The sequence below is a fragment of the Ostrea edulis genome, chromosome 3, assembly GCF_947568905.1.
Source record: "Ostrea edulis chromosome 3, xbOstEdul1.1, whole genome shotgun sequence".
Classification (NCBI taxonomy): domain Eukaryota; kingdom Metazoa; phylum Mollusca; class Bivalvia; order Ostreida; family Ostreidae; genus Ostrea; species Ostrea edulis.
The window spans coordinates 38,854,436-38,882,253 of NC_079166.1; the positions used below are offsets into that span (position 1 = coordinate 38,854,436).

A 27,818-nucleotide genomic window follows, 5' to 3' on the forward strand; every position below is an offset into this window, starting at 1 on the left:
TTCATTTCAAAATGTTTTTTTTACAAATACATGTATTATATATCCTCCATTTTCCATCCATATCAGATTTCTCTGTCATGTTATTCCTCCTTAACATACATGTATTAGATTTAAAATACATGTATTAGATTAAATTAATTAATCAAAACGTAATTTGAATTCGCTACGTACTATCCAGTTTTTCCTTATTCATGTTACAAGCTCATTGGACAACCATGAACCATTCATTGGACAACCATGAACCATTCACTGTACAACCATGAACCATTTATTGTACAACCATGAACCATTCATTGTACAACCATGATCCTTTCCTTGTACAACCATGAACCATTCACTGTACAACCATGATCCATTCATTGTACAACCATGATCCATTCATTGTACAACCATGATCCATTCATTGTACAACCATAATCTATTCATTGTACAACCATGAACCATTGTATTCAATGTATTATCTCCTACTCCTGAAGTTTTGTGTTTTTGTCTTTGTGAAGTTTATCACTGTATTTTTACCAAGATCAGTTGTGTGTCCTATCAACCAGTCCTTTTCTGTTGGTCTTTTTCTGTTGGTGTACATCTGATCTTATGTTATGGTGCAGTGAATTTGCCTGCCTGTCAGCACCGTGTGGGCCAGATAAAACAGTACTTAAATAAGGCTATAGGATCTTCAAACTAGTTACACTGTCACATGTTGCCAATGATTAGCGAAAGAAGCCTATTGTTTGACAAGGTCAAACTTGCATGTATAATTTTATAGGCACAAAACAAGATAGAAACAGTAATAATCAGGCTAGGATAATCAAACTTAATACACATCGCATTTAACGAATATTTTCTGTAGTACATGGTCCTTTTTTTTTTTTTTTTTAGCGGATATGAAAAATCTGCAAAAATTACAATCTCAGAATATATATTCATACACATAGGTATGTATGTATAGGTAAAAAGCAACCACAGAAATTGCAAGCACAGAATATAATTTGCTGCCATTTAGGGATCAAATTGCAAATAATTCCAACTGCAGTAAATACCCACTATATGGTATTCACCATCATAGATGGGTTGTATTATGGTATTTGGCAGTGTTTTTTTATGTATTCATTCATCAGTACCTTGTGGGAAGGGTAAAAAGAGTACTAATAAGACAAGGATAATTAAACCAGGTACATATATGTTCCCCATGTTAAGAGGAGGTTATAGCTCTTATTTCTCAAGGTCGTTGGAAAAACAATACTAGATAGCTAGGAACACCACAGTTGATGTTCATGTTCCCCATGGTGTTGGTGCCAAGTGTGTTTTTAAAAGTGATGATGTTGCTTCCCAAGTTATACAAGTTCTACTTTATTAAAGTGAAATCTTTTTTAAATTTTATTGTAAACAAAACTGTCTTAAAAGTAAGAATTTTATCAATACTTTCTTAGATTAGGAAGAAGGTTGAAAGAAAACTGTCAGAGCCATTTTTTGACCAATGAATGGCTTAATATTATTTGGATGTTCATGATCCTTTCTTAGAGTATACTGCTACATTTCTGAATATATTGGACGGGCCTGTTTTGTAGTGTGAGCATTGCTCTTGTTGATTTTGTGTGGTTTTCTTGATATCAAGAGTCTACAATCTGAGCATGAGTTGAATTCAGATGGAAGAAATTTTGCTGTTACAACGTGTACAAGCTAAGTGTAAAAATTGTGTAGAGATTTTGAGCATGTTCTCAATTTCTGTTTCAAGTGGCATTAAAAGGTGCAAACAAAGAACACTTTATGACAATCATGTATTAAAAGCAATTATTCTGGTCCAGTGATTCAATTTTCTTTTTTCCAATTACATGAGCAGGGTAATGGCAGCTCTTTACAACATGCAAAATGATTTAGTGCCATTATCAGATGGATGCCAGAGGATTTTTCTTAAAGCCTGTCTTTATAATCATACTTTTACTTTCATGTACTTCTATCTTTATTAGTAGGATTTTAAAGGCATGAACTGAAAAGATGAAGAGAGAAGTCAGAGTATCAAAGGACTGGATATATTAAACGCTGCGGACTTACAAAATCAGAGTATCAAAGGACTGGATATATTAAAAACCGCGGACTTACAAAATCAGAGTATCAAAGGACCGGATATATTAAACGCCGCAGACTTACAAAATGAGAATGCCCGATGATGGGCCTCCATCAAAGAAATTCAGATACACAGTCCAGCACCGTAGTACATGTAAGTATCCATATACACACTCCAGCATCGTAGTGAGAATCCAGATACACAGTCCAGCATCAGTAAATATCCATATACACAGTCCAGCATCAGTAAGTATCCATATACACAGTCCAGCATCAGTAAGTATCCAGATACACAGTCCAGCATCAGTAAATATCCATATACACAGTCCAGCATCAGTAAATATCCAGATACACAGTCCAGCATTAGTAAATATTCAGATACACAGTCCAGCATCAGTAAATATCCAGATACACAGTCCAGCATCAGTAAGTATCCATATACACAGTCCAGCATCAGTAAATATCCATATACACAGTCCAGCATCAGTAAGTATCCAGATACACAGTCCAGCATCAGTAAATATCCAGATACACAGTCCAGCATCAGTAAATATCCATATACACAGTCCAGCATCAGTAAGTATCCAGATACACAGTCCAGCATCAGTAAATATCCATATACACAGTCCAGCATCAGTAAATATTCAGATACACAGTCCAGCATCAGTAAGTATCCAGATACACAGTCCAGCATCAGTAAATATTCAGATACACAGTCCAGCATCAGTAAATATCCAGATACACAGTCCAGCATCAGTAAGTATCCAGATACACAGTCCAGCATCATAGTAAGAATCCAGATACACAGTCCAGCATCAGTAAATATCCATATACACAGTCCAGCATCAGTAAATATCCATATACACAGTCCAGCATCAGTAAATATTCAGATACACAGTCCAGCATCGTAGTAAGAATCCAGATACACAGTCCAGCATCAGTAAATATCCATATACACAGTCCAGCATCAGTAAATATCCATATACACAGTCCAACATCAGTAAATATCCAGATACACAGTCCAGCATCAGTAAGTATCCAGATACACAGTCCAGCATCGTAGTAAGTATCCAGATACACAGTCCAGCATCAGCAAGTATCCAGATACACAGTCCAGCATTGTAGTAAGTATCCAGATACACAGTCCAGCATCAGTAAGTATCCAGATACACAGTCCAGCATCAGTAAATATCCAGATACACAGTTCAGTATCATAGTAAGTATCCAAGTATTGGAAGTAAAATAAAAGTGGTGGGGGGGGAGGGGTGTTCCTGGTATGGATTGCATGCATGATGCAGACACCAAGTGGGCAAACATCAGGAAATTCCAAGGTAAACTGTGTAACCAGCTGCGAAGTCCCAGAAATTCACCCCTGGATATATACTCCTGTGTCTCAGCATATATTGCATGCTTTGTATTTGTGAAAGATATGTTTTGGCAATTCAGATTACGGAAACTATATGTGACACAGCTGTTGTGGTAGCTGCATACCTGCTTTTTACCTGTAATTTACAATGCTGCACTGCAAAACAGGAAATAAACTTTTTAAGTTTGAGTTACAATTTGAATTTTAAGGACTTTGATATCGACTAAGCCTACTAGTAGAGCCTGTATGTGTGAGTGAAATAGGATTTAAATAACACAGAATATTTGTGATGATGTATATATCCAGAACAGTCATGTTCTCCCCAACATTTATATATACATGGTTATCTCCCTACAGCCTATGTAGCATATATAGGTAGCACATGTATGCATTGATCTTGTTCATTGTGTTAATAAAATGTCATGGTAGATTATTGTAAACAAAATATACAGTATTACTATTTACAATTTCTAAATGTATCTGTTGATGATATAGGAGTTACAAGATCGATCACTGTTTATCATCTTCACCTTTCCATGTTAGTTTTCGATAGTAATGAGTTCTGAATTTGACAAAGCAGGTTTTTGTAAATTTATTGGTTTGAGATGATGTCTAGTCTGGAGGGAGTGTTTGATAGTCAAAGTCCTAAATTACAGGCAGCTATCGTGAGTTTGGTTCTGTATGTATGGGTTGACCACTGTTTGACCAGTGGCCAGTGTGTTCTGACAAGTCACAGGGTAACTCTGGCCAGCGATGGTCATTCACCGGGTTCAGCTTCGGCCATGGGGGTGAAATGTTCAGTTATGTCTAATCAAACATGTTGAACAGCTAATTTTCAGTGTCCAATTTGATAATGAATCTGTGTTGTCCATGATTTCAATGGAAGTCACTTGAGATTTCTACACAAAAGTGGTCAGTTTGGGGGATGGCTTTCTAAGGAGCTCTCTGCTGATCCAGACAAAAACATCTGACCCTTTGTTGACCCAACCCGGCAGGGACTGACCACTGCCCAGTGACATTTGACCTATGGTTAGAGAATGAATTGAAGGAGTGGTAATTGATTGTAATAGGGAGACCTCTGAGCATGTTTTCTAAGGGATTTATGATAACAAGGAATTTTGTAAACTTAATGAAGTAGAAAAAAAAGTTGTAATTTTATTATTGCCATGATGATCATTTTGAAGTTACTGAAAAGCACTGAAAACAAATTTATCTCCATCAAGAAAGTGTAAACAATTACATGATTGACACTGGACCTTCCCTGTAGGTGAACTGTTTACTCAGATAAGAATTTTGTGCCAGAAGACAACTTTGGAGAACAACATTAGTCCAGTTTTAGCACCTACTAAAGAAAATAAGAATTGAAACTAGACAATTGATAAATCTTACAGTCACTGATAAAATATAATGATAATTTTGTATTCGGTCCAGCTTTTGGAAAAAGTCACTGATCTGTGCATCTGTCTGTGACATAGAGTGTAACCATGCAGGGCCATAGGTTTATATCTGTCTGTCTGTTACAAAGAGTGTAACCATGCAGGGCCATAGGTTTATATCTGTCTGTCTGTGACATAGAGTGTAACCATGCAGGGTCATAGGTTTATATCTGTCTGTCTGTGACATAGAGTGTAACCATGCAGGGCCATAGGTTTATATCTGTCTGTCTGTGACATAAAGTGTAACCAGACTCATAACTGTTTAATATTTTAATAGGTTTCATCTAAATTCAAACTGCAGGTGTAATATTTCTTTTTATAGACCACTCCTTGCATTGATCTGCCTGTGATCAAACAGTAATAGCATCTGTGTGTTTTTAACAATGAGTATCATTAAATCATTAATGAATGTCCTGTCAACTATCTAGAGAGCTAGGGCAGGGCATGTTAGATAAATAATTGAGTGAGTGCAATTCATAGAAATTATTATGTGATCTTTACATAATGTATAATGAATTCAATATGTACACATAAGCTTGACAGTTACATGAGATATAAATCAGCTAACTTATAGAATAAAAATCTAACATATATATTACATTTATTTACTTACTACTTAGATCACTGGTACTAGCAATGAAGAAGAAACAACAATTATAGACAAAAGTCTAATACCAACTGTACAGTTAGTATGGTAGATGTAAACAGGGAAATTGTAATTGTAATTAAAAGATTTATATAGCGCCCTACCAACATTAGTTCTCTAAAGCCTGTACAAATGTGAGAAAAAAGATAATATAAAATCGATGTGCACAAACATGTGAATAAAATATTCATAGTGTCAAAATTAAAATGCATAATTTAATTATTATTAATATATAGCACTTAATGTAATGATATAATTAAACCCTAATACATGTAACATACAAAACAATTTCAAACAACTTTTAGGAATAATTAATGAAATGAAATGACCACTAGCTGGGTCTCCTAGCCTTTTTATTCATCATTAGAAGGTATTCTGATTTAAGAAGCCTGTAGTCATCTGGCCAAAATTAGTTTTATTTATTTTCATTGTACTTCATGTAAATGATTTTTTTTTTTTAAATTCTATCATGTACCCTCATTTGTCATCATTATGAAGATGTACTGCTCTTGGAAGAAATATGTGATTGTTTCAAAATTGTTGTTGCAGTCCATTTGTGTGTGGACATAATGTAAAATCACTAGGAACACTGAAATTGTCACTGGCTGATGGTCACCTTTGCTGCAGTATGTATTGTGAAAGTGAAATGACCTTTGTGAGTTGGTGAGACCTGCCCTGCCCACTCCTGACCAGTTGACCAGTAAATAGCCTGTCTATGACGATGCATTAGTCAGTGCTTTTCAAAGCCTTGTCATTAAATTGTCTTTAAAATGTGATCAATCATTCCTCGTCTGGCATCCATTAGAAATCAGATAATTGATATAAAGTTTGTGGGAGTTGCTGTACTTAATGCAATGATGTAGAGTTCTGTTAATTAACTCAGCTTGGGCAGTTTGCTGGACAATATTTACAACAGAGATACCAGACTTCTGCAAAGGTTTAATGCTACCAGCACCTCCACCCAAGTCCCCACCTCCATCCCGCCCTCACCCCCCTTTTAAATGTTGTGGATTACAGAAAATCTTTGCATCTGTAAAACAAATCGTATTTCAAATAGGACAACCAAATTGTTATGAGAGCTGACCTCCTTTCAAAATACAAATTATGGAAAAATGAATTCAACAATCAGGATGTGACTTGTAGATTTATCTAAGGTTTTTATAAGGGGTGGATCTGTAGCTCTTTCTCAATATTTTCCCAGAAAGCCATAGTTCTGTTGTTAGTCCACATACAATCTTTCTTTATTTGAGTAAAGTATGAAAATGTCATGGGGCAAATAAAACCATTACACGATTACAGGGACAAATGATCATTATATCTTATTTGTCCCATGGGATGAGTGGTTGTGAAATTTATTTTGCACCCCGGCAATGCATTTCTTGTCCTTTTGAAATGTAATACCTGCATGGCTACAGCACAGTACAGTCCAAAGCAATCCTAGATCCACCACATAAATATCTTCCAAAAGGACCCACAGTTCATGAAATTTTCAATAAACACATAAACAAACACTAGATACATGTAAAATGAATTTATGTTATACACTATTTGAAATGATTTCTTCATAAAATAATCATTTACTTCAATTTCAGATGATGGCAACAATGGCTATGTGCCAGAAAAACTCCAGCAGGAGAGAAGGAACCTCCCAATATACCCTGCCAAGGGAAAGATAATTAACCAGATTCAGAGGCTAGACACTGCCATTCTGATAGGGGAAACAGGAAGTGGTAAAACCACACAGATACCACAGGTAAGTAGAGTACAGACACACTGATTAACAGGAAGTGTTAAAACTACACAGATACCACAGGTAATTAGAGTACAGACACAGCCATACTGATAGAGAAACAGGAAGTGTTAAAACACACAGATAATTATAATCAGCCACAGCCATACTGATAGAGAAACAGGAAGTGTTAAAACCACACAGATAATTATAATCAGCCACAGCCATACTGATAGGGAAACAGGAAGTGTTAAGACCACACAGATACCACAGATAATTATTGTAATACATAATTTCATTTTTGAAAATACATGGGGGTATGAACTGCGACACCGCAAGTCATCATACTTTATGAAGCATGTTAGCACTTCATGAAAAATATGCTGGCATTAAGCATTGCAGTTCATGCCTTCATGTAGTTTTAACTCATGTGAGCTGAAAGCTCAAGTGAGCTTTTGTGATCACCCTTTATCTGTCTTTCTGTCTGTAAACTTTTCACATTTTCAACTTTTTCTCCAGAACCACTGGGCCAATTTCAACCAAACTTGGCAAAACATTCTTGGGTAAAGGGCTTTTAAATTTGTTCACATGAAGGGCCACACCCTTTTCAAAGAGGAGATAATAACAAAAATGCAAAAATAGGGTGGTGTTATTCAAAATCTCAAGAACCACTAGGCCAGGAGAGCTGAAATTTACTTGTCAATGAAATCTTTCTGACTTAATGCAGATTCAATTTTGTTAAAACCATGACCTCCGGAGGTTGGATGGGGCCACAATAGGAGATTAAAGTTTTACATGAAAACTTCCTGACATAGTGCAGATTCAAGTTTGTAAAAATCATGGGCCACAATAGGGATTAAAGTTTTACTTGTGAATATATATATATATATATATATATATATATATACACACACAGGTGACTCTCGATGGCTCGAACTTCAATCTCTTGAAGTTCTCGATCTCTCGAAGTGAAATCATGGTCCCGATTTTTTTCTCTATATAACAAAGCAAATTTACTCTCAATCTCTCGAACGTTCGATCTCTTGAAGTTCTCGAAGTGAAGTTGGGTCCCGTAAAACACATTTCATTGTTTTTCACTCTCAATCTCTCGAAGTGGTGGTAGCGTATACCCACCGTTACTCAAGCGTGTAATAATTTCCGCTTGGCCCTTACCTGGATTTTGTTGAATGCAGGAGGGGTAATTAGGTGTTTACTTAGTTGAAACATCACTGATGTTTCTTTGTGGAGGTGACACACTTGAGTATATAATTGGCTAATTGGTCAGTTTACACCTTGCACTGGGGTATTGTGATTAAAATTATATATAATCCGACTATGAAGAAAATCTATAATTTGTTTTGACATGACAACGAGAGAGTAAGTTTTATACATACTTTAGAGATCTACAGACTTTTGTTTTGGGTAAAACGACATAACATTGTGCTCGGCTGTTTAGTTTGCGATAGTAAAGCGTCATCAGAACTTGGTTTTGTATTCCTATCTAAGCATGGTTAAAGAGCAAATAAATACATAAACTTCGAAATGTTTTCGTTAATGCAAAATAATGTTTTTTATTTTGATATCAAAGTACCTGACGAATATGAAGGAAAACATGTCAAAACGATATCATATGATCTTGTTGGTATACATTTCCGGTTACTGTAAAATCTAAACCATACCGGCGGACTTTCAATTTCCGAATTTCGAACTCTCGATTTCTCGAAGTTTTATCAAGGTCCCTTGAACTTCGAGTTATCGAGAGTCACCTGTGTGTGTGTGTGTGTATATATATATATATATATATATATATATATATATATATATATATATCGTTTTGACATGTTTTCCTTCATATTCGTCAGGTACTTTGATATCAAAATAAAAAACGTTATTTTACATTAACGAAAACATTTCGAAGTTTATGTATTTATTTGTTCTTTAACCATGCTTAGATAGGAATACAAAACCAAGTTCCGATGACGCTTTACTATCGCAAACTACACAGTCGAGCACAATGTTATATATATATATATGTGTGTGGAAAGTCTTAAATATGGGCCAATGGGCCTCTTGTTAAAAATGAAATTCATGTTTTATATTGACATTCTCCTTTCATTTCTGTCAGAATTCCCAGTCGTTAAGACATACTCTATTTATTCAGATTCATGCACACATTGTTCACAACAGCTTCATCAACGGTTATCATTATAATTGGTAAAGATAATATCAAAGGCGAAAGATTGGAAGTGTAAATATCCTAGCAATATTTACTCAGAATTTTCCCCCCTTTTTAATTGTAAGAGATTATCATTATATAAACACTTTCACATAGTTGTCTTTTTAAGAATGAATTCTACTGACTACTCAATATGTTGCCCTTGACCTAGCTTTATAACTCAAGGTCATTTTACCATGGTGAAAAGGAACATTGATATACAATGTAATTGGGAGGGAGTGTATGTTTTATTTGTTTTGAAAAAAAATGTATATAGGTCAAATGGTTTCGATGAGCTTTGTTCTATCTTGCAGTATCTTTTGGAGGCCAATGTGAACAAAAATGCCATTATTGCTATAACACAGGTATGAACATTTGATTTCAGTTAGAATTTTAAACTTTTTAAAACTTGTACTTAGAAATGTTGTCCAGAGTTCAAGGACAGATCAATCAAAATGAAAAGCATAGGATATGTGTGATGATGCTGCGGTGCTGAAAGTTAAAACTTTGCCTCAGGTAGCACAAAATTGCAATTTTAGTGTAATATGGTTCAGAAAAAAATTCATAATACCCCAGTGGGACTTGAATGTACAAGCTGCAGATTCCTTGCATAACACCTTAATCTGCTAAAAGAACAGACTAGATTTCTGATTTTATTTTTGCATTTACAGCATATAAGAATCTGTGACAATGTGTTATTTGTTTTTAAGAGGAAAGAATATTAAAAGTATAACCATAAAGCTTTGTCCATGAATTTATGTACTAATGAAATGATATTTATGGACAAAACATGAATTTATGTACTAATGAAATGATATTTATGGACAAAACATGAATTTATGTACTAATGAAATGATATTTATGGACAGAACTGTAAAGTTTGATGCCCATGAAATTGACAAAACCACAGAATTGTATTCTATGTTGTATTTCTAAGATAAATAAGGTACATTGACAGTATTTTATATTAACATTACATTCTGGTCATATTTTTAAGATGAATTAATCAGAATTTTCCTTTAGCCTTTCATTTGTGTTGGGAATATACAAACCCCCGTATGCTCTGTGTAGAACTTTATTCTGTTTTTGTGTTGGGATATACAAACCCCTGTATGCTCTGTGTAGAACTTTATTCTGTTTTTGTGTTGGGATATACAAACCCCTGTATGCTCTGTAGAGAACTTTATTCTGTTTTTGTGTTGGGATATACAAACCCCTGTATGCTCTGTAGAGAACTTTATTCTGTTTTTGTGTTGGGATATACAAACCCCTGTATGCTCTGTATAGAACTTTATTCTGTTTTTGTAGCCCAGACGAGTTGCAGCCATCACGATATCACAGAGAGTGGCAGAAGAACAGGGGACAGAACTGGGACAGCGGGTACTCTAAAATTTCATTTCTGATTCTCTTTTTTTTCCCCCTTGTTCTTTACACGTTAGTTTTTCATCATACAAGACCAAACTTTTGATGTGCGTATTGTAAACCATCCTTTATTTGTTCTCAAACTTTATAATTCCATCTGTCACATTTTTTTTTTTCAACAGGTTGGTTACTGTGTGAGATTTGAGGATGTCACATCAGAGAATACTAAAATCAAGTACATGACTGATGGAATGCTACTAAGGGAAGCAATCCTGGACCCTCTAATGAAGAGGTCTGATAACCTACATTTTAAGATTCTACGGGACATTGTACTAATTAAAAAGCACAAATGTCAGAAATATCAGATGATAAGGAAATTATAAGAGTTTATCTGTTTTGCCAGCAAAATGTTTGTGAAGTGCTAATCTTGGCCTATTATGTGACTCAAAAGGTTAGATTTTTTCTGGGGGTTTCTATGGTGTGAGTGGACGCAATCTTTATTAATGTCATTAACAATCTATATTTGGAATGCTTCTAAGTACATGACTGATAGGCTGAAAGCTCAAGTGATCTTTTCTGATCGCTTGTTGTCCGTCATCTGTCTGCCTGTAAACTTTTTCAATTTTGACTTCTTCTCCAGAACCACTGGGCCAATTTCAACCAAACTTGATAAAAAGCATCCTTGGGTGAAGGGCTTTCAAGTTAATACAAATGAAGGGTCATGCCCTCTTCAAAGGGGAGATAATCACAAAAATGCAAAAATAGGATGGGGTCATTTAAAAATCTTCTCACAAACCACTAGGTCAGAAATGCTGAAATTTACAGGAAAGCTTCCCAACATACTTAAGATTGAAGTTTGTTAAAACCATGGCTCCCAGGGGTAGGATGGTGCCACAAAAGGGGATCAAATATAGGGAAAATCTTTAAAAAATTTCTTCTCAAGAACCATTGGGCTAGAGAAGCTTACATTTACATGAAAGCTTCTTGACATAGTGCACTCAGGTTTCTTCAAATTGTGGCCCCCAGGGGAAAGGTGGGGCCACAATGGGATCAAAGCTTTACATACAAACATAGAGAAAATCTTTTTTAAAAACTTCTCAAGAATGACTGGGCCAGAAAGGTTTACTTTTACATGAAAGCTTCCTGACATAGTGCAAGTTCAAGTTTGTTAAAATAGTTGCCCCCGGGGGTAGGATGGACCTACAATAGGGGATCAAAGTTTTACATGCGAATGTTTAAGGAAAATCTTTAAATATCGGCCAAGAAGACTCAGGTGAGCAATATGCCCATGAGTCTCTTGTTTGAACAGGTATTGATCACATATATATAATAATTAACAGGCAAATGGCTTTCAGACAATTGTCATGATCAATTTGTAAAGGTTAAGGTCACTCATTTCATATCCCTGTATATTTTAAAAAAAATATCTCAATTCAAAAATTTCTCAAAAGTTGTTGTTCTTTTGGAATCAGGTCTCTCAAAGTAATTTTGGAAAGACCAAGGTCAATCAGAACATATACCTTATATGAAGAAAAGCACAAATAAGTAATAAGTAAATGACTTTCAGACCAAGGTCACTCATGGTCATTTTGTAAATGGTCAAGGTCACTCAACATATATGTTATATATTCGAAAAACCTTCATTTCTATAGTATTTCTACAGTTATTGATCATTATGCAAATCATTTATCATATGAAGTAGTTGATTGGTTCGATGCAGTTTGGGGAGCATCCGTCAGTTTTACTGATATTCATGTTTTACGTGCCTCTATCCCCTCACTCTTTAAATTATCAATTTCATACTTTCTTGATTTTTGTGAACTATGACATATGTATATGTAGTTGAGTTCTTTCATTTGCTTGAGTAGGATGGAATATCATGTGATTTAAACAATCCTGACTTTTGAATAGCATGATTGGGCAAAGATAATGTACCATAAGGTCAAATTATCAGAAATCCTAGGCTGGCGAAGATGAGATTACCTAAGATTGACATAATCCAGCACAGGTACATGTATGATAATTGTCCATTTTTAGGTATTCAATAGTGATTTTGGATGAGGCTCACGAGAGGACTATACACACAGATGTTCTGTTTGGAGTGGTGAAACAAGCTCAGGCCCGGCGGAAGTCGAGGGGAATCAGACCGCTCAAAGTATGTGTCCAACAGAGACCACAAATTCACTAATACAGTGTGCAGAATATCAAATATGTCATCCACATGTCTTCTTGTCATTTTTTTTTTGTCCGTCATTGTATATACATGTACTCAGAAGCATACTACTACACCACTCGCACGAAACGGTACGAAACGATTCTTACACAGAACACTGAACGATTTATGCAGAACACTGAACGATTTATAAATGCAGAACACTGAACGATTTATAAATGCAGAACACTGAACGATTTATGCAGAACACTGAACAATTTACACAGAACACTGAACGATTTACACAGAATAGTTCAAAACGATTCTTGCACAGGATACTGATCATTCTGAACTGAAATGTTAATATTCTTGAAATTATAAAGGTTGAGGAGGAAATGATAATGATCCATTTTAAAATGATTGTTCATGTCTGATGCGGTGATGTGTTCCCTTTTAATCATCTGTTAAAACATATGAGGTACCCAGGGACGGCAATTAAAAAAAAATCTATGGGTGCTTGTCATTGGTAGAAAATTGCATATATGGTGGGTACCTACTGCCAGAAAACTGCATCTGTGGGTGGTTGTTTTGATAAAATCTTTATTTTTTACCGAAACTGAGAGGAATGCAACAAGAGAAGGGAAGGGTTGCAAGTAGAATGTGAAACAAACGCCGTTTTCTGTCTTCATTTTATCTCGGTCGATGAGGTTCCGCGATCCGGTTATCGAAACGATTTGACTCTAAAATTATAGCGACCGGAAATTAGGATTATCTCCCTTGTCCAAATTGGAAAACGAAACGTGCTCGTGGTCCATTGAAACGGTTTTTTATTTTTTCTAGCTGCAATAATGTAGCCCTATCCAATTTTTTTTTATTCTAACGTTTTCGGGATGAGGCTACAATTCCATAGGATCTCCGTAATGGTGCAAATAATTTTATGAATAACCGATAATAAACTCTGCACTGTGTATTAGTCCCAAATGTTGTTTACACTTACAGTTACACCAAAAGGAGTACCAACTTTGTGCTCGGGCATGTCTAATAAAGGTGTTTTTCATTAAATATAATGTACAGCATGCAAAATTCTTCGTCTGCTCCGCCATGCTTGTTATCGCGAAATCTCGTAGGTGGATCTAATGAAAAAGCTAAACATTTACAATCAGTGCGAAAATGTAGTTACTTGAGCCACTTCGACGAAGAAAGGAAAATCATATTGTTGCAGAAAGAATTTACACTCTGCTGTTCGGTTTTTAACTTGATATTAAATTCAAACCTTTTCAATACCGACGAAATAGCTTTCGCCTCCATACTTGTCCATTGATGTAAATACTACTTTATATGACATATGCAAATGACTTGACAATCAGAAGTTGAAACTTCAGTACATCAAACATGGCGCACAAATATGAATCGAGAAATTGGAATTTATCGAAATTGTTGAAAACGGTAGAATAGAGCCTCACAAATCTTAAGTTGCAGGTTGTAAATTTATATATTGACTAAGAAACATAGAATATCATTTTATTTATGTAAAGAGACACATTTTCTTGTTTTTTAATACTCAAAATACTAGTCAATTTTAAAACTTTTAATAGTTGTTTTTGAACATTTACAATACTAGACTTTTTATGAACAGGTAGACTTATAAAATTAATTTAGTCATCATGTTTAAGAAAGACAGTCTTGATAAAATAAATTGATGGTTCTATGATCAAGCTTCATTGATGGCCAGTTATTTGAATGGTGATGACACCCAAGATACTCTTCTCTTTACTATCATGCTTGGGAACATCTGAAAATAGACCTCTATTCAGGGGTTATAAATAGTCATTCATACATATTGAATTTAAAGAAAAAGTGTATTTCACATTTATTTCACTTCTATGGGTGGTGCCGCACTATCTAAAATTGCTTCTGTGAGTGGTCCCTCATTACATTTTTATGCTTCTATGGGTGGTTACCCAAATTTTAAAGTGCCTTCCCCGGGTACCTCATATGTTTTAATGGAACAGCCCTTAGTAGTTCGTTGTTTGGGTTCCTCAATTATTTCATCATTACTGAATACATTTTGATGATAATTGTCCTATCACGGACAGCGTGAATAGCGTGAAAACAAGGATACCCTACGCCGTTTCCCGATCCAAATTAGTTGCATGTGCGCCCAGTCCTGGCTTCAGTCGCTGCTCTTACTCTCCTTAACATTGACCCGATCAAGGTGTTTATTGACCTTTGAGGGATATCATTCCACTCCTGAATAAGAGCGTGAGTGAGTTGACCGATGTTATGTGGGACGTTGACACACTTCCTAACCCTCTTGTCCAGCTCGTCCAACAGATGCTCGATTGGGGAAAAATCTAGACTGTATGGTGGCCAATCAAAAACTGGGACATTGTTTTGAGCCAAAAAGTTCACGACAAATCCTAGCAACATGGGGCCTCGCGTTGTCCTGCTGTAATGTAAGGTTACGTTGATGGATAAGAGAAAGGACATATCATCTCATATGTTACTGCTTTAAGATTGCCATGGATAACCACGAGAGGTGTTTTCATACCTTGAGATATCCCTGCCCATACCATAACAGACCCTTCCCAGAATATGTCGCTTTCCATTACGCAAGCATCAGCATATTGCTCACCATGACGTCGATAGACACGTCGTCTGTCTGACCTGTAAAGCGCGTGAAGTGAGACTCATCAGTTAACAACACACATCTTCAGTGGGCCAAATGAAACCGATTAGGTGCATGTGCAAACAGCCATTGCATTCGATATTGGTGTCGCCTGTGTGTAAATGATGGACCAACATAGGGACATCATAGCCTTAGTTCAAGTGAAGGGCCATGCCCCCTTAAAAGGAGAGATACTCACAAAAATGCAAAAATAGGGTGGGGTCATTTAAAAATCTTCTCAAGAAACACTGGGCCAGGAGGGCTGAAATTTACAAAAAAGCTTTCTGACACAGTGCAGATACAAGTTTGTTAAAACCATGACCTCTGGAAGAATGCTGAGCCACAATAGGGGATAAAAGATTTACATGCGAATGTATAGGTAAAATCTTTGAAAATCTTCTCAAGAACCACTGGACCAGGAAAGTGCAAATTTACATGAAAGCTTTCTGACTTTTTGCAGATTCAAGTTTTCATGGCTTTCAGGTTGGGTGGGGCCACATTAGGGGATCTAAGTTTTTCATACAAATGTTTTGGGAAATTCTATAAAAATCTTCTTCTCAACAACCCCTGAGCCAGGAAAGTACAAATACATGAAAACTTCCTGACATAGTGTAGATTCATTTTTGTGAAAGTCAAGAACCACGGGGGGTAGGTTGGGGTCACAATAGGGATTAAAGTTTTACATGTGAATACGTAGGGGAAAATCTTTAAATATGGGTCGAGGAGTTTTAGGTGAGCAATATGGGCCTCTTCTTGAATGTGCATACTAGCTGACCATCAGTGCCAACAACCTGCTGCCATCTAAAATCTGTTACAGATGTGTGAGAGACGTATGTAATATCTTGCTGTTTCCCTGATGCCCAACTAAAAGGGATATTGTTTTCTCACATTATCACCAGTGTGAGATCGACTTAACCCATGTGAGACAGCCATGGGAGATTTTTCTTTCTCTCATATCTACGTATGTAAGATACAGATATTCTATGAAAGAAAGGTATGTAAGATATTTCTATCTTTCATATCATGTGACGTTTATCTTACATATCCCGTGACGTCATAATCAATACACAACTAGCTTGCAACTTACCTCGCCTCGATTGATAAACACTAGCGTCTGCAAAGCTCTTGTACAAAAAAATGACAGATTGTAATGTCCCTGATAACGTCCAGGTGTATGTGACCAGACACAAAATTACACATTCCTTGAACAATTACTGCACACTCAACAACAGTCACAAATTCCTCATACACCTATGTCATCCGGTACATTATGCCAGTTCACAGAAACCCAGCCCACACGATCTACTAGTTCTAGGCCTACCTCCACATTCATTCTGCCACCGTCTACTGTCCCGATGTGTCTCAGGTGAAATAAGTGCCTTCAATGTCCATGAGACTCGAGTCCTTGCACGCGTGGAAAACGAAAGTCTAGCCATGCCCATATTCACCAACAAAAACCACTTGGAATTTCTCTTCACACACTCGTCATTAAATAACTGTTCAATTAATATCAATATCAATGCTCCTCTAAGAAAAAACCGTGCAGTTGTGGATTCATATTCTGATTAGGTCTGTCTCATATTCTGATTAGGTCTGTCAAAATGTTTCGCGCTGATGGACTGTCGAGTTACGTCACGCATCACCCTGATTATTGATTTATTCAAAGAGGAATAACTCTAATACAATTCACTTATACACTCGTCGGCTGATTTTTTGTCTGCAACGTAGTTGCCAAAATGAAGGTCGTAGAATTCGATTCTGGTGTTATTTTTAATGTACAGCGAAAAATTAATTAATTGGAAAATTCTCAAAATGGCGTCGCTAGGCACAAGGAAAACGGAAAACTCTAGAAATATGAGAGAAAAATACTCTTATGAGTTGCCATGAAATATTAAGGTGATTCCACCCTCGGGGTTGCAAAAAAGCGGTAAAACCCTCGGCAAAGCCTCGGGTTTCACAGCTTTTTTTGCAACCCTCGGGTGGAATCACCTTATATTTCATGGCTACTCATAAGAGAGTCTTATAGTCTCACACTGCTGTGACGTCATTTGATTGTGATGTCATATATTTTCTATGATTTACGTTACATGGTGATTATTTACGTTACACAATGAAGTAAAAATATTTTGCATTGTTATCTTTAAATTTTAATGTAGTATAGCTTTCTGGTGGACAACCTTGGGTTTTTTAGTTTACACTTACTGTGTAAACCATTTTCGGTTATGCTCTTTCTGCCTATCTAATTAGTTTTTGCATCGAAGTTCAATTGAGGATTTCAATAATTTAGAATTGTCTCAAAGCTCCTAAATTTATGCCCTAAACTGTAGGTAAAATGTGAGAAAAATAATCCTTCATGATTTACTCATGTGGGATAGGGAAATTCCACCTCTGTAACAAGATTCGCTGTCAATTCGGCAAAGCCTCGTCCTAGACTGCGAATCTTGTCCCCTCGGTGGAATTTCCCTATCCCACACTCTTACTAATGAAGGATTCTATTAGTCTCATATATACCATATTGCCAGGCTACATGACGTTGTGAATGCCTCTGCATTATCAGACCAATGTCCTATCAACTTCATTCAATCGCGACACTTCGCTCTACAATCACTTCAAAAAGAAATGTTGTGTAACTGATTTGTACTGTTCCAATGTTGTTGAATGATTTGCCAGCACATATTGTGGAGGAGGACACCGTATGCATGCTCCCTTGAAAAATCTACTGAAAGCATGCAGTGTCAAATGGGGTCACAGTTGGCTGGATTTTAACTGATTCAAAAGAACATTTTCACAGTAAACAGAAGTAGTTCAGTGTCGAATTCAATTGAATTTTGTTCCCATGTGTAAAAATTATATTACTAAATCGGAACTTACATTTTTTTCTGCCAATATACAAAAACAAATTATTGAGTAAATCAAAACTTTCATTTTACTTATGATTAGCTAGATTTGGATTATACACAAATAAATGGTGTGTTTTTTTCAACTTCAGAAATCAAAAAAAAAGATGCAAAAATTATATGGTCTTGGAATGTTGATTATTCAACTTAACTAATCATTGATTCATTGCTCTTTTTTAAAATTCATTCAAACTGAAAATGAAATGGACCGTAGGACGTGTCTGTTTCGCTACTTGCATATTCAGTTTGAGTGTCGTTAATTTCAAATATATATCGTCGACTGACCAGTTTCTGTGACCTTAGTGATAAACTGCAATTTTCTCACTGGATTAAATAAATAAACAATACACCTACCTTTAAAGTAATTAAATTCCTTTATTTTCATCCAAAAATTCCAACTCTATCAGTACGTTAATTGAATATATTTTCGTAACAAAAACATGTTACCTTGTGCTCCTAAAACAGTGACATCACCTATTTCGGTGGCAATTGTTAATATAGGTTTACCAAAACTTTGTAACTGTTAAAACGTACATACAAGAGGAATGTGCAACTAAACGTCGAGGAATAAAATAACATACATGTAGTGAAAAATTCTAGACTTTTGTTATACTTTATATTAATTTGAGGGTTTGCTGGAAAAAGTAATAAGTAAATGGGTTTATTTTTGGGGTACTTGTGTTGATTTTTTGCTTACTCTCCTTCTAGTAGTTCATTTTCGGGAGGAAATTGAAGACGTACTTTATATATGTTTGCAAACACAACGGTGAAATTGATCAGATCCTGTTGCGGCTTGGCAGACGGAACATGGTGGTGAAGGTCAGGTGGTGTTGCATTTGCCCACTCCATGTTTTCTGAATACTCTAATTCATGCTTGGTGGTCGGTTCCAATGCGTGCGTTAAAATCACCGAGAATGATGAGTTTATCAGACTGTAGAACACATGACACAAAAGAGTCGAGCTCCTCATAAACCCTGTCTTTGGTTTCCTCGGGGTTCATCACTGTTGGAGTGTAAGCACTGATCCAGTGTGCGAAATTAACCACGGACCGATAGACAATGTCTATAGAAAATCGAGTCGGTCTATAACGATCAAAATAGCTATAGACCGACTTGTCTACAGGAATTCTGAGTAAATAACTGGTTCTCTGCTGCTTATTTAACATATATGAGAAGCGGAACCAGTTTATATGTAGTACGCTGATGTTTCTGTTCATCCTTTAGCTGTAATAAAATGTTCCACAATGTAATTACAAAAATCATTTGAATCAGATTATTCCATTTTTAACGGGGGGGGGGGGGGGGGGGGGGGGGGGGGGCAATTTGATTTGATATTTACTTCAATGTACGCCATTTTCGTGTAAATTTGGAATGTCCATTTTGAATGGTTTTAAAAATATGTGGAAGGTGCACGCACTTGAATCAAACAGCTGTCAGTACAACAAGTTCCAGCAAGGCTAATCGCAGAAAATCATGAGAAAATGAAGAAACGTAGTAGAAGTGACTTAGATGAAGAATCAGACATTGAAACTGAGCTGGAGCAAAATGAAAAACGAAACGAAATTCTAATAGAAAAACTTGACGTGCACGAAATTGAAAAAGAATAAAATTAGTCTATGAACAAATTGCCAAACCGAATTTGTGTCAATTATTTATTTTTTAATAACAATGAATATTGCATGTTAAATTTCGGTCCATAGGAATTTGTTGTGGTCTATAGGAAATAAAATGAATATGGACCGAAAGTTTATAGGACTTTAAAGTTAGTTTTGCACACTGCTGATCAGGGTGGTATTTGTCTTGTGTCTGAGGAGGAGCTGTACCTTCAAGAATGCTTGTGAGCTTCTGGACATGCTTTGTTTTTTGATGGTGAAACCTATTCCTACCTCGCTTCTCACGACTGCGCTGGTGTAGCCACCACCAGTCTCAGTAAGTTGGCCTTTCCCTGCAAAGCGCATTTCATTAAGATAGTAGAGTAGCAGTCCAGTTCCCTTGCCACTAGTGCAGTCCATTTGGTGTTGTTAAGTAGCGTTCTAATGTTCCAAGACATGTTCCTTTGCCTTCTTTCTTGTGTTTCAACCTCTAAAAAGGGATCCCTGCTAGCCGCTGTATGCCGACTAGAGTGAGGCAAGACAGGGTATTTTAGGGCACATTTTCTAGCCCTGTCCTCAGGCTAGGAGCTTACAAGCAGAGTGATCCTAAAGAGGACTGTTCGGTCAATCAGGAGGTTGCCGGGCTCCACTGCTGCCTTGGTTCAGTGAAAAGTGACCACTTGTCCTGAGCCACCTGTGGTCATGGTCACAACTAGAGCTCCCAGTGTATCCTCACTTACTGCTTCGTCGCTTCCCCATCGCCAAAGAGGACTTAATAAGATGACAGGATGGCGATGTCATGACTTGCGCGTGACTTGGATTACAGTGAGGGAGACTTGCACAGGATCAATCTCACTCTCTCGTCCTAATGCACCAGATCCAGTGGCAAGACAAAAGTCAAGATGTCTGAGGATGGACCAGGATGCAGGGGCTACCAGATGGTGACATATTTGCCAGTCAAATGCCATGCAGTCAACCCGCCTTACGGGCCCCACTCCAGATTTTCTTTCGGGGTTTACTCCCTTAGCTGTCTTCTCTCCTGATATCCCCATAATGCAGTAGAGCTATTTGCCCATAACTAGGAGTTTGGTTCGTGAGGCAAACAAAATACATATTTCAAACAAAGTACTACCATGTATTTATTTTTATCAAATTTATGAACAAACAACATGTGTTTTATAAAGGGGAGATATATGCTTTAATCCACAAAAGCTGTTCCTCCTAGCTACTATGTGATGATCTGGGTCGAGTGTGCCCATGAGAGTTAGTCCGTTCTAGGACAGCGACATATGTAATGCAATTACAGGCTGTCCAGTGGCGGTGTCTTCCCACTTAGCCAACATTTTGAAAAAATACAGGTAACTCTGTGTTGGCTAAGTGGGAATTGGGTGCAGGTAGAGAACAAAAGAATTTAATTACAGGTAGGCTATAGTCTGTTTTCAGATATAACCAGAATAAGGCAATAAGAATATTTTGTAGGATATATACATGTATAATGATAGAATATATTGAGATTCTTTCCTTTTTTTAAATAATTCATTTAATGATATTATGATTTCTATAATCAAATAACTTTAAAAATTATCTTTTTTAAATAATGAGCTGGTTTGTTTTCCTTCTATTTATGAATTTTATTTTGCTGGATCTTACTTTAAATTATAGCTTAACGTTAATGTACCTAAAAAAAAATACCAAGTTTCAAATGATAAACATTAAGTATTTATTTAGTTATTTTGTTTTATCATGCAATTTAGAATTACATTTATGGTAGATACTATTTCAACTCTAAAATACATGATATGAAATAAAAAGTGCTTGTATAAAGTAATAATATTTTATTAATGTTGCATATTAAAATGTTATAAGATATGATAATAAATGAGACACAAATGAAATAGAAATCATGTATCGACAACCTGTGAAAACAGACTATAGCTTGCTGATCACTCAGGTGTAAAAATCAAAATGTTGGCTATGTGGGAATAGGATTTTTCAAAATGTTGGCTAAGTGGGAATAAACCCCAGTGGCCCTAAAATACCTTTAAAAAATGTTAAATTCAAGGTGAAGTCCTATAAAAGCCTAATTTCTCCATCAATTCCTATTTTCTAAAAGTATATTTCTACTCTAGCAATTTTGAAAATGCATTCAAACTAAATATGACCAGTGGATCCATGTGTCAAGCTTGTTTATTGGTTGTGATTTTGTGACAAAGATGTAACTATTAATGTTATAGCCAATAATAGCTGGAAGACGCTCCTCCTGCACGGAAAGTATTTTTGTGAGTTTCTTAATTGCAAAAATTTCGAAAGTAAGACCATTTAAATGTCTAAAACTGCCCCAATTTAGTTATGAAAATCCTGATTATAGCCCTAAATTTTGGTAATTTTAGCCCTAAAATTAGCCCTTATTTTTGCCAGAGAGTGCTGGACAGCCTGGCAATAAAAAACAAGAGGCCCATGGGCCACATCGCTCACCTGAGTCACCTTGGTCCATATCAGAAGACTTTCTATATATATTTGCATGTAAAACCGTAGTCTTTATCATGGCCCCAATCTACCCCTGGAGGCCATAGTTTTCGCAAACTTGAATCTACACTATGTCAGAAATTTTTCTTGTAAATGTGAACTTCTTTGGCCCAATGGTTCACGAGAAGAAGATATTTGAAGATTTTTCCTATATATTTGTATGTAAAACTTTGATCCCCCCTTGTGGCCCCATCCTACCCCCAGGGGCCATGATTTGAACAAACTTGAATCTGCACTATATCAGAAAGCTTTCATGTAAATATCAGCTTTTCTGGCTCAGTGGTTCTTGAGAAGAAGATATTTTTTTTTTAAAAATTCCTATATATTTGTATGTAAAACTTTGATCCCCTATTGTGGCCCCATCCTACAACAGGGGACCATGATTTGAACAAACTTAGCTCTGCTCTATGTTAGGAAGCTGTTCATGTGAATATCAGCTTTTCAGACTCAGTGGTTCTTGAGAAGAAGATTCTAAAAGAATGTCCCTATATATTTGTATGAAAAACTTTGATCCCCCCTTGTAGCCCCATCCTACCCCAGGGGCCATGATTTGAACAAACTTGAATCTGCACTGTCAGAAAGCTTTCATGTAAATATTAGCTTTTCTGGCTTAGTGGTTCTTGAGAAGAAGATTTTTAAAGATTTTTCATATATATTTGTATGTAAAACTTTGATCCCCTATTGTGGCCCCATCTGACCCCCAGGGGCCAGGATTTTAACAATTTAGAATCTGTACTATATATCAGAAAGCTTTCATATAAATCTCAGCTTTTCTGGCTTAGTGGTTCTGGGAAGAAGATTTTTAAAGATTTTTTCTATATATTTGTATGTAAAACTTTGACCCCCTATTGTGGCCCCATCCGACCCCCGGGGGCCATGATCTTAGCAATTTATAATCTGCACTATATCAGGAAGCTTTCATATAAATCTCAGCTTTTCTGGTTCAGTGGTTCTTGAGAAGAAGATTTTAAAAGATTATTCCTATAAATTTGTATGTAAAACTTTGATGCCCCCCTTGAGGCCCCATTCAATCCCCGGGGTCCATGATTTTAACGAACTTGAATCTGCACTATATATAAAAAAAAAACGAAAAAAAAAAAAAGAAAAAAAAAAAAAACAACTTTGACCCCCTATTGTGGCCCCATCCGACCCCTGGGGGCCATGATTTTAACAATTTAGAATCTGCATTATATAAGGAAGCTTTCATATAAATCTCAGCTATTCTGGCTCAGTGGTTCTTGAGAAGAAGATTTTTAAAGATTTTCCCTATATATTTGTATGTAAAATTTGATCCCCTATTGTGGCCCCATCCGACCCCCGGGGGCCATGATTTTAACAATTTAGAATTTGCATTATATAAGGAAGCTTTCATATAAATCTCAGCTTTTCTGGCTCAGTGGTTCTTGAGAAGAAGATTTTTAAAGATTTTCCCTATATATTTGTATGTAAAATTTTGACCCCCTATTGTGGCCCCATCCGACCCCCGGGGGCCATGATTTTAACAATTTAGAATTTGCATTATATATGGAAGCTTTCATATAAATCTCAGCTTTTCTGGCTCAGTGGTTCTTGAGAAGAAGATTTTTAAAGATTTTCCCTATATATTTGTATGTAAAACTTTGACCCCCTATTGTGGCCCCATCCGACCCCCGGGGGCCATGATTTTAACAATTTAGAATCTGCACTACCTAATAAAGCTTATCTATAAATTTCATCTTTTCTGGCCCAGTGGTTCTTGAGAAGAAGATTTTTTAATGACCCTACCCTATTTTTACCTTTTCTTGATTATCTCCCCTTGGAAGGTGGCCTGGCTCTTTATTTTAACAATTTAGAATTCCCTTTACCTAAGGATGTTTTGTGCCAACTTTGGTTGAAATTGGCCCAGTGGTTGTTGAGAAGAAGTTGAAAATGTGAAAAGTTTACAGACGGACAGACGGATGGACAGACAGACGGACGGACGGACGCCGGAGTACGGGTGATCAGAAAAGCTCACTTGAGCTTTCAGCTCAGGTGAGCTAAAAACCCATGACTTTTAATTGATCTGGACACAAAATTAAGAACCTCAACACCTGAATGGTTATAAATGAAAAGAATGTACATGTTTTCAAATATATACATGCAAAATATCACATTTCAATGCGTCCAGTAAATATGATAAGATTCCATCCTTAATTCACTGATGGAGTTTGCTGGCAATAAATAATTCATTAGTTAAACGAGCATGAACTATTCAAATTTACAATATTGTACTTATCCGAGTTCATGTATTCTCATTAGTGTAGCACTTTGTATTTTATGGAATGGATATTGTCTGAGTGATTGTTGGTAGGAGTATAGAGCAGACCGGAGGTTTCCTGAGATCTGTTGACAGATACCCAGGATCTGCCATGATATGTCTCTTAATTCCACACTTACATACAGCCCCTGATCATGGTGAACTAGGACCTGTAGATCATTAAGAGCTGTTTGTGCTCTCATTGTGTCAGTATGTCTGTAACACAGGAACTCCAGCATGTGTAACACAACTAGGGGTGGTATAAACAATGTAGGCAAATGGTTCTGTAAGGAAACCATCTGCTCTGTCATTAATTCATTGATATAAATGATTCTGTTGTCTAATTTGATACCCCATGCTACAGCATGTCTTAACTTTGTAGACCAGGACTGCCCCCCTACAGCCTCGGTATACCTCTCTGTGTCTACTGTCCAGTTATACATCACATATGGCTGAGCTAAGTCGACCTTTGTCATCTCTATCACAGACAAAGCTTCTGTGTATCTGAGTGTCTTGTAATAATACATTGCAATGTACAACCTGTCAGAAATACACCCAAACTTGGTTGTGAGTTTCAACATGTGACAGGACATTCTGTCAGCAATATACATCAGCTTGTTTTCAGTGGTGTTGCTGTACATGTTTTGTAATGTAAAAGCAGCCCTGTGAAGGAAGGAGGCTGTAAGTACCTGTAACATGAGAACTTGATACTGTGTCAGGGGTGAGACTATAAACTGTTCTACTGTGTTTAAGTGCTTAATAATGAAGTAGAGGTCTGATGCGGGTATTGAATTTACTCCATATATCTCTTCAAACATTTTTGTATCAAACTCAATCTCAGATACCAGAGTTTGTTCATCTGTACAAATACTGAGTCTGGGGTTATAAAGGACATTTATGATATAGGACCTGAGGGAGGGACTGTGTAGCAGGGATGCTAAGCCTTTTTCATAAAAGCCAAACAGTCGAACAAATAATCTGTTTTGTGCTCCACCGTGGATATTACTGAGAAACATGTTGTTTTCTGGAATGAAAAAGTTAGGACACACTCCCTCATACACCCATTTAAGGATGAGTTTAAAGCAGTACCAGAAACATTTCAGGAGATTCTGTGAACACCAGTTAGGTATTGTGTTTTGTTGAATCATCCAGAAAACTGCTGTCTTCATGTGATAGGAACACAGTAATTTCTCATTATCACCTAATCCATTGTTAATGACTTCTTTTAAGAACAATTTCAGCAAACCATAAGTTAAGAATTGACAGTGGTTCATTGAGTACACAAGTTTTTGTTCTGCCAGAGAAAATGAAATTCTCCATTCATTGCTTTCATGATTTCCTAATTTGTGTCCTATTGCTACAAAGTGACATCCACTTCTGACTATGTCCCTAACAACCTGTGGCTGGGGCCATATGTGACATCTGGCTATCCATGAGGAGGCAGACGGAGGCCAAAAATCGCAAACAAAACAGTGGGCATCATCATATTCTACTACTCCCCTTAATACTCCACTGCCACATGGACCATGTACTGTAGAGTTGGGGTTTATATCAGAACATGTGATCTCTCTGTATTTATAGCTAGATATATAACGTCCACCATTCATTGTGACTAATGCTGAGGTAACTCTGTTACCTGCCCTTGGTGTCAGTAATTGAAGTAAAGTAAATCCTGGTGGACTTTCAGAAGAGACAGAGAGAATCAGGAATTGTCTGTGCACATTGTAAAACTGGGTCTGAGATAAGTCCCAGATCACTGGTTGGTTGTTGAACCAATACATAAAATCCACATCAGATCCCTTCATTCTGAATCCTTCTCTACGACTTCCACTCATCATCACCGTGTTCTGGTTGCTTGTTCTTGCTTTATTTGTCACCATCTCCATAATGTCTATCACATCTCTCCGCATTGCCACCTGTTGTGAGGTTCCCACTATAGGACACAGTCCCACGAACATGGACTCTGACATATGCTGTATACCTGTTTCACTGACAAAATAGAGATTATTAATAGAAACTTTTATGCTGAAATAGATAAGTTCATTAGAATAGTTAATTTAAATTCCTATTGGGTTATATATAATTTGTTACTTACATTTGGGGTGTTATACTAGGAGAGTCCATTGCTAAATATTGATGTGGGTATTTACAGGTGTGGAATTCCCACTTTATCTACTTTCATTTTGTTTCAGTGTACGACCTGTGTGAACTTAAACATACTGTCTGATTAAAACCACCCCCTTCTCCTTACACATGTCAAACGAGACTAAGAAGGGGGTGGTTAATCAGACTGTTGAAGATAATTGACTTCCTAATCCTGTTTGGAACATTTATAATAGAAGGAGTTATATCATGTTCTTATATTTTAAATGGGATTTATTTCTTATTGATTTTAACATTGTTTATGATTTTCTATATCAACTGTGAAATTATATAATAATAATGATAAATTCTTTATTTAGACAGGATAGCACCATTAGTATAAATGACTAGTTTACATTGTGGTCCTGTATAAAACATATTCACAGACAGATAAATGAGAGAATAGAAAAATAGATAACATAATATAAGATATATGCATAAAATATACACATGATATCACTGGGGAAAAATAAATATAAACATATCTATATATCACTTATCTGAGTAATAATGCTACAAATATGCTGATTTAAAAGATATAATCGAACCACAGCTTCTGACAGACTCAGGCAACTGATTTATTAAAATTGTGGAGGAGACCTTAAAAGACCGTTTATAATATTCAGTTCGAACTTTTGGTAAATATATAAAATGCCACTGTCGCTACTTCTTGTTGTTCTGGAACTAACTTGGCTGACAAAACAAAAAACTTTCATATATTCTGGTGTCATATTTTTAAGAATCTTAAAAGC

General features: G+C 36.3%; 2 protein-coding genes across 4 annotated transcripts in view; one reads left to right on the forward strand and one right to left on the reverse strand.

Moving 5' to 3' along the window:
• Nucleotides 1-27,818, forward strand: part of LOC125673131 (ATP-dependent RNA helicase DHX33-like) — a 45,039-nt gene that overhangs the window by 2,860 nt on the left and 14,361 nt on the right. For 2 of the 3 annotated variants that reach the window (XM_056160661.1, XM_056160663.1), the window contains exons 2-7: nucleotides 1,965-2,215; nucleotides 7,102-7,262; nucleotides 9,768-9,818; nucleotides 10,762-10,833; nucleotides 10,998-11,107; nucleotides 12,853-12,970. In XM_056160661.1, the coding sequence (XP_056016636.1) occupies nucleotides 2,149-2,215; nucleotides 7,102-7,262; nucleotides 9,768-9,818; nucleotides 10,762-10,833; nucleotides 10,998-11,107; nucleotides 12,853-12,970 (579 nt within the window). In that variant the 5' untranslated portion in view covers nucleotides 1,965-2,148. The remainder of the gene's footprint in view (nucleotides 1-1,964; nucleotides 2,216-7,101; nucleotides 7,263-9,767; nucleotides 9,819-10,761; nucleotides 10,834-10,997; nucleotides 11,108-12,852; nucleotides 12,971-27,818) is intronic. The other variant, XM_056160662.1, reaches the window with a different exon arrangement.
• Nucleotides 21,245-27,084, reverse strand: LOC130053422 (uncharacterized). The gene is made up of 2 exons (XM_056160660.1): nucleotides 27,020-27,084; nucleotides 21,245-26,913 (listed from the first exon to the last, which is right to left on the reverse strand). The coding sequence occupies exons 1-2, from the start codon at nucleotides 27,046-27,048 to the stop codon at nucleotides 24,900-24,902; spliced, it is 2,043 nt and encodes a 680-aa protein (XP_056016635.1). The 5' UTR covers nucleotides 27,049-27,084; the 3' UTR covers nucleotides 21,245-24,899.

Bases quoted from the DNA above. Each gene is read 5' to 3' on its own strand.
- LOC130053422 (XM_056160660.1), bottom strand. From the start codon at position 27,048: ATGGACTCTCCTAGTATAACACCCCAAAT. The intron at 26,914-27,019 runs GTAAGTAACAAA...CTATTTTGTCAG, and splicing joins CCTAGTATAACACCCCAAAT to TGAAACAGGTATACAGCATA.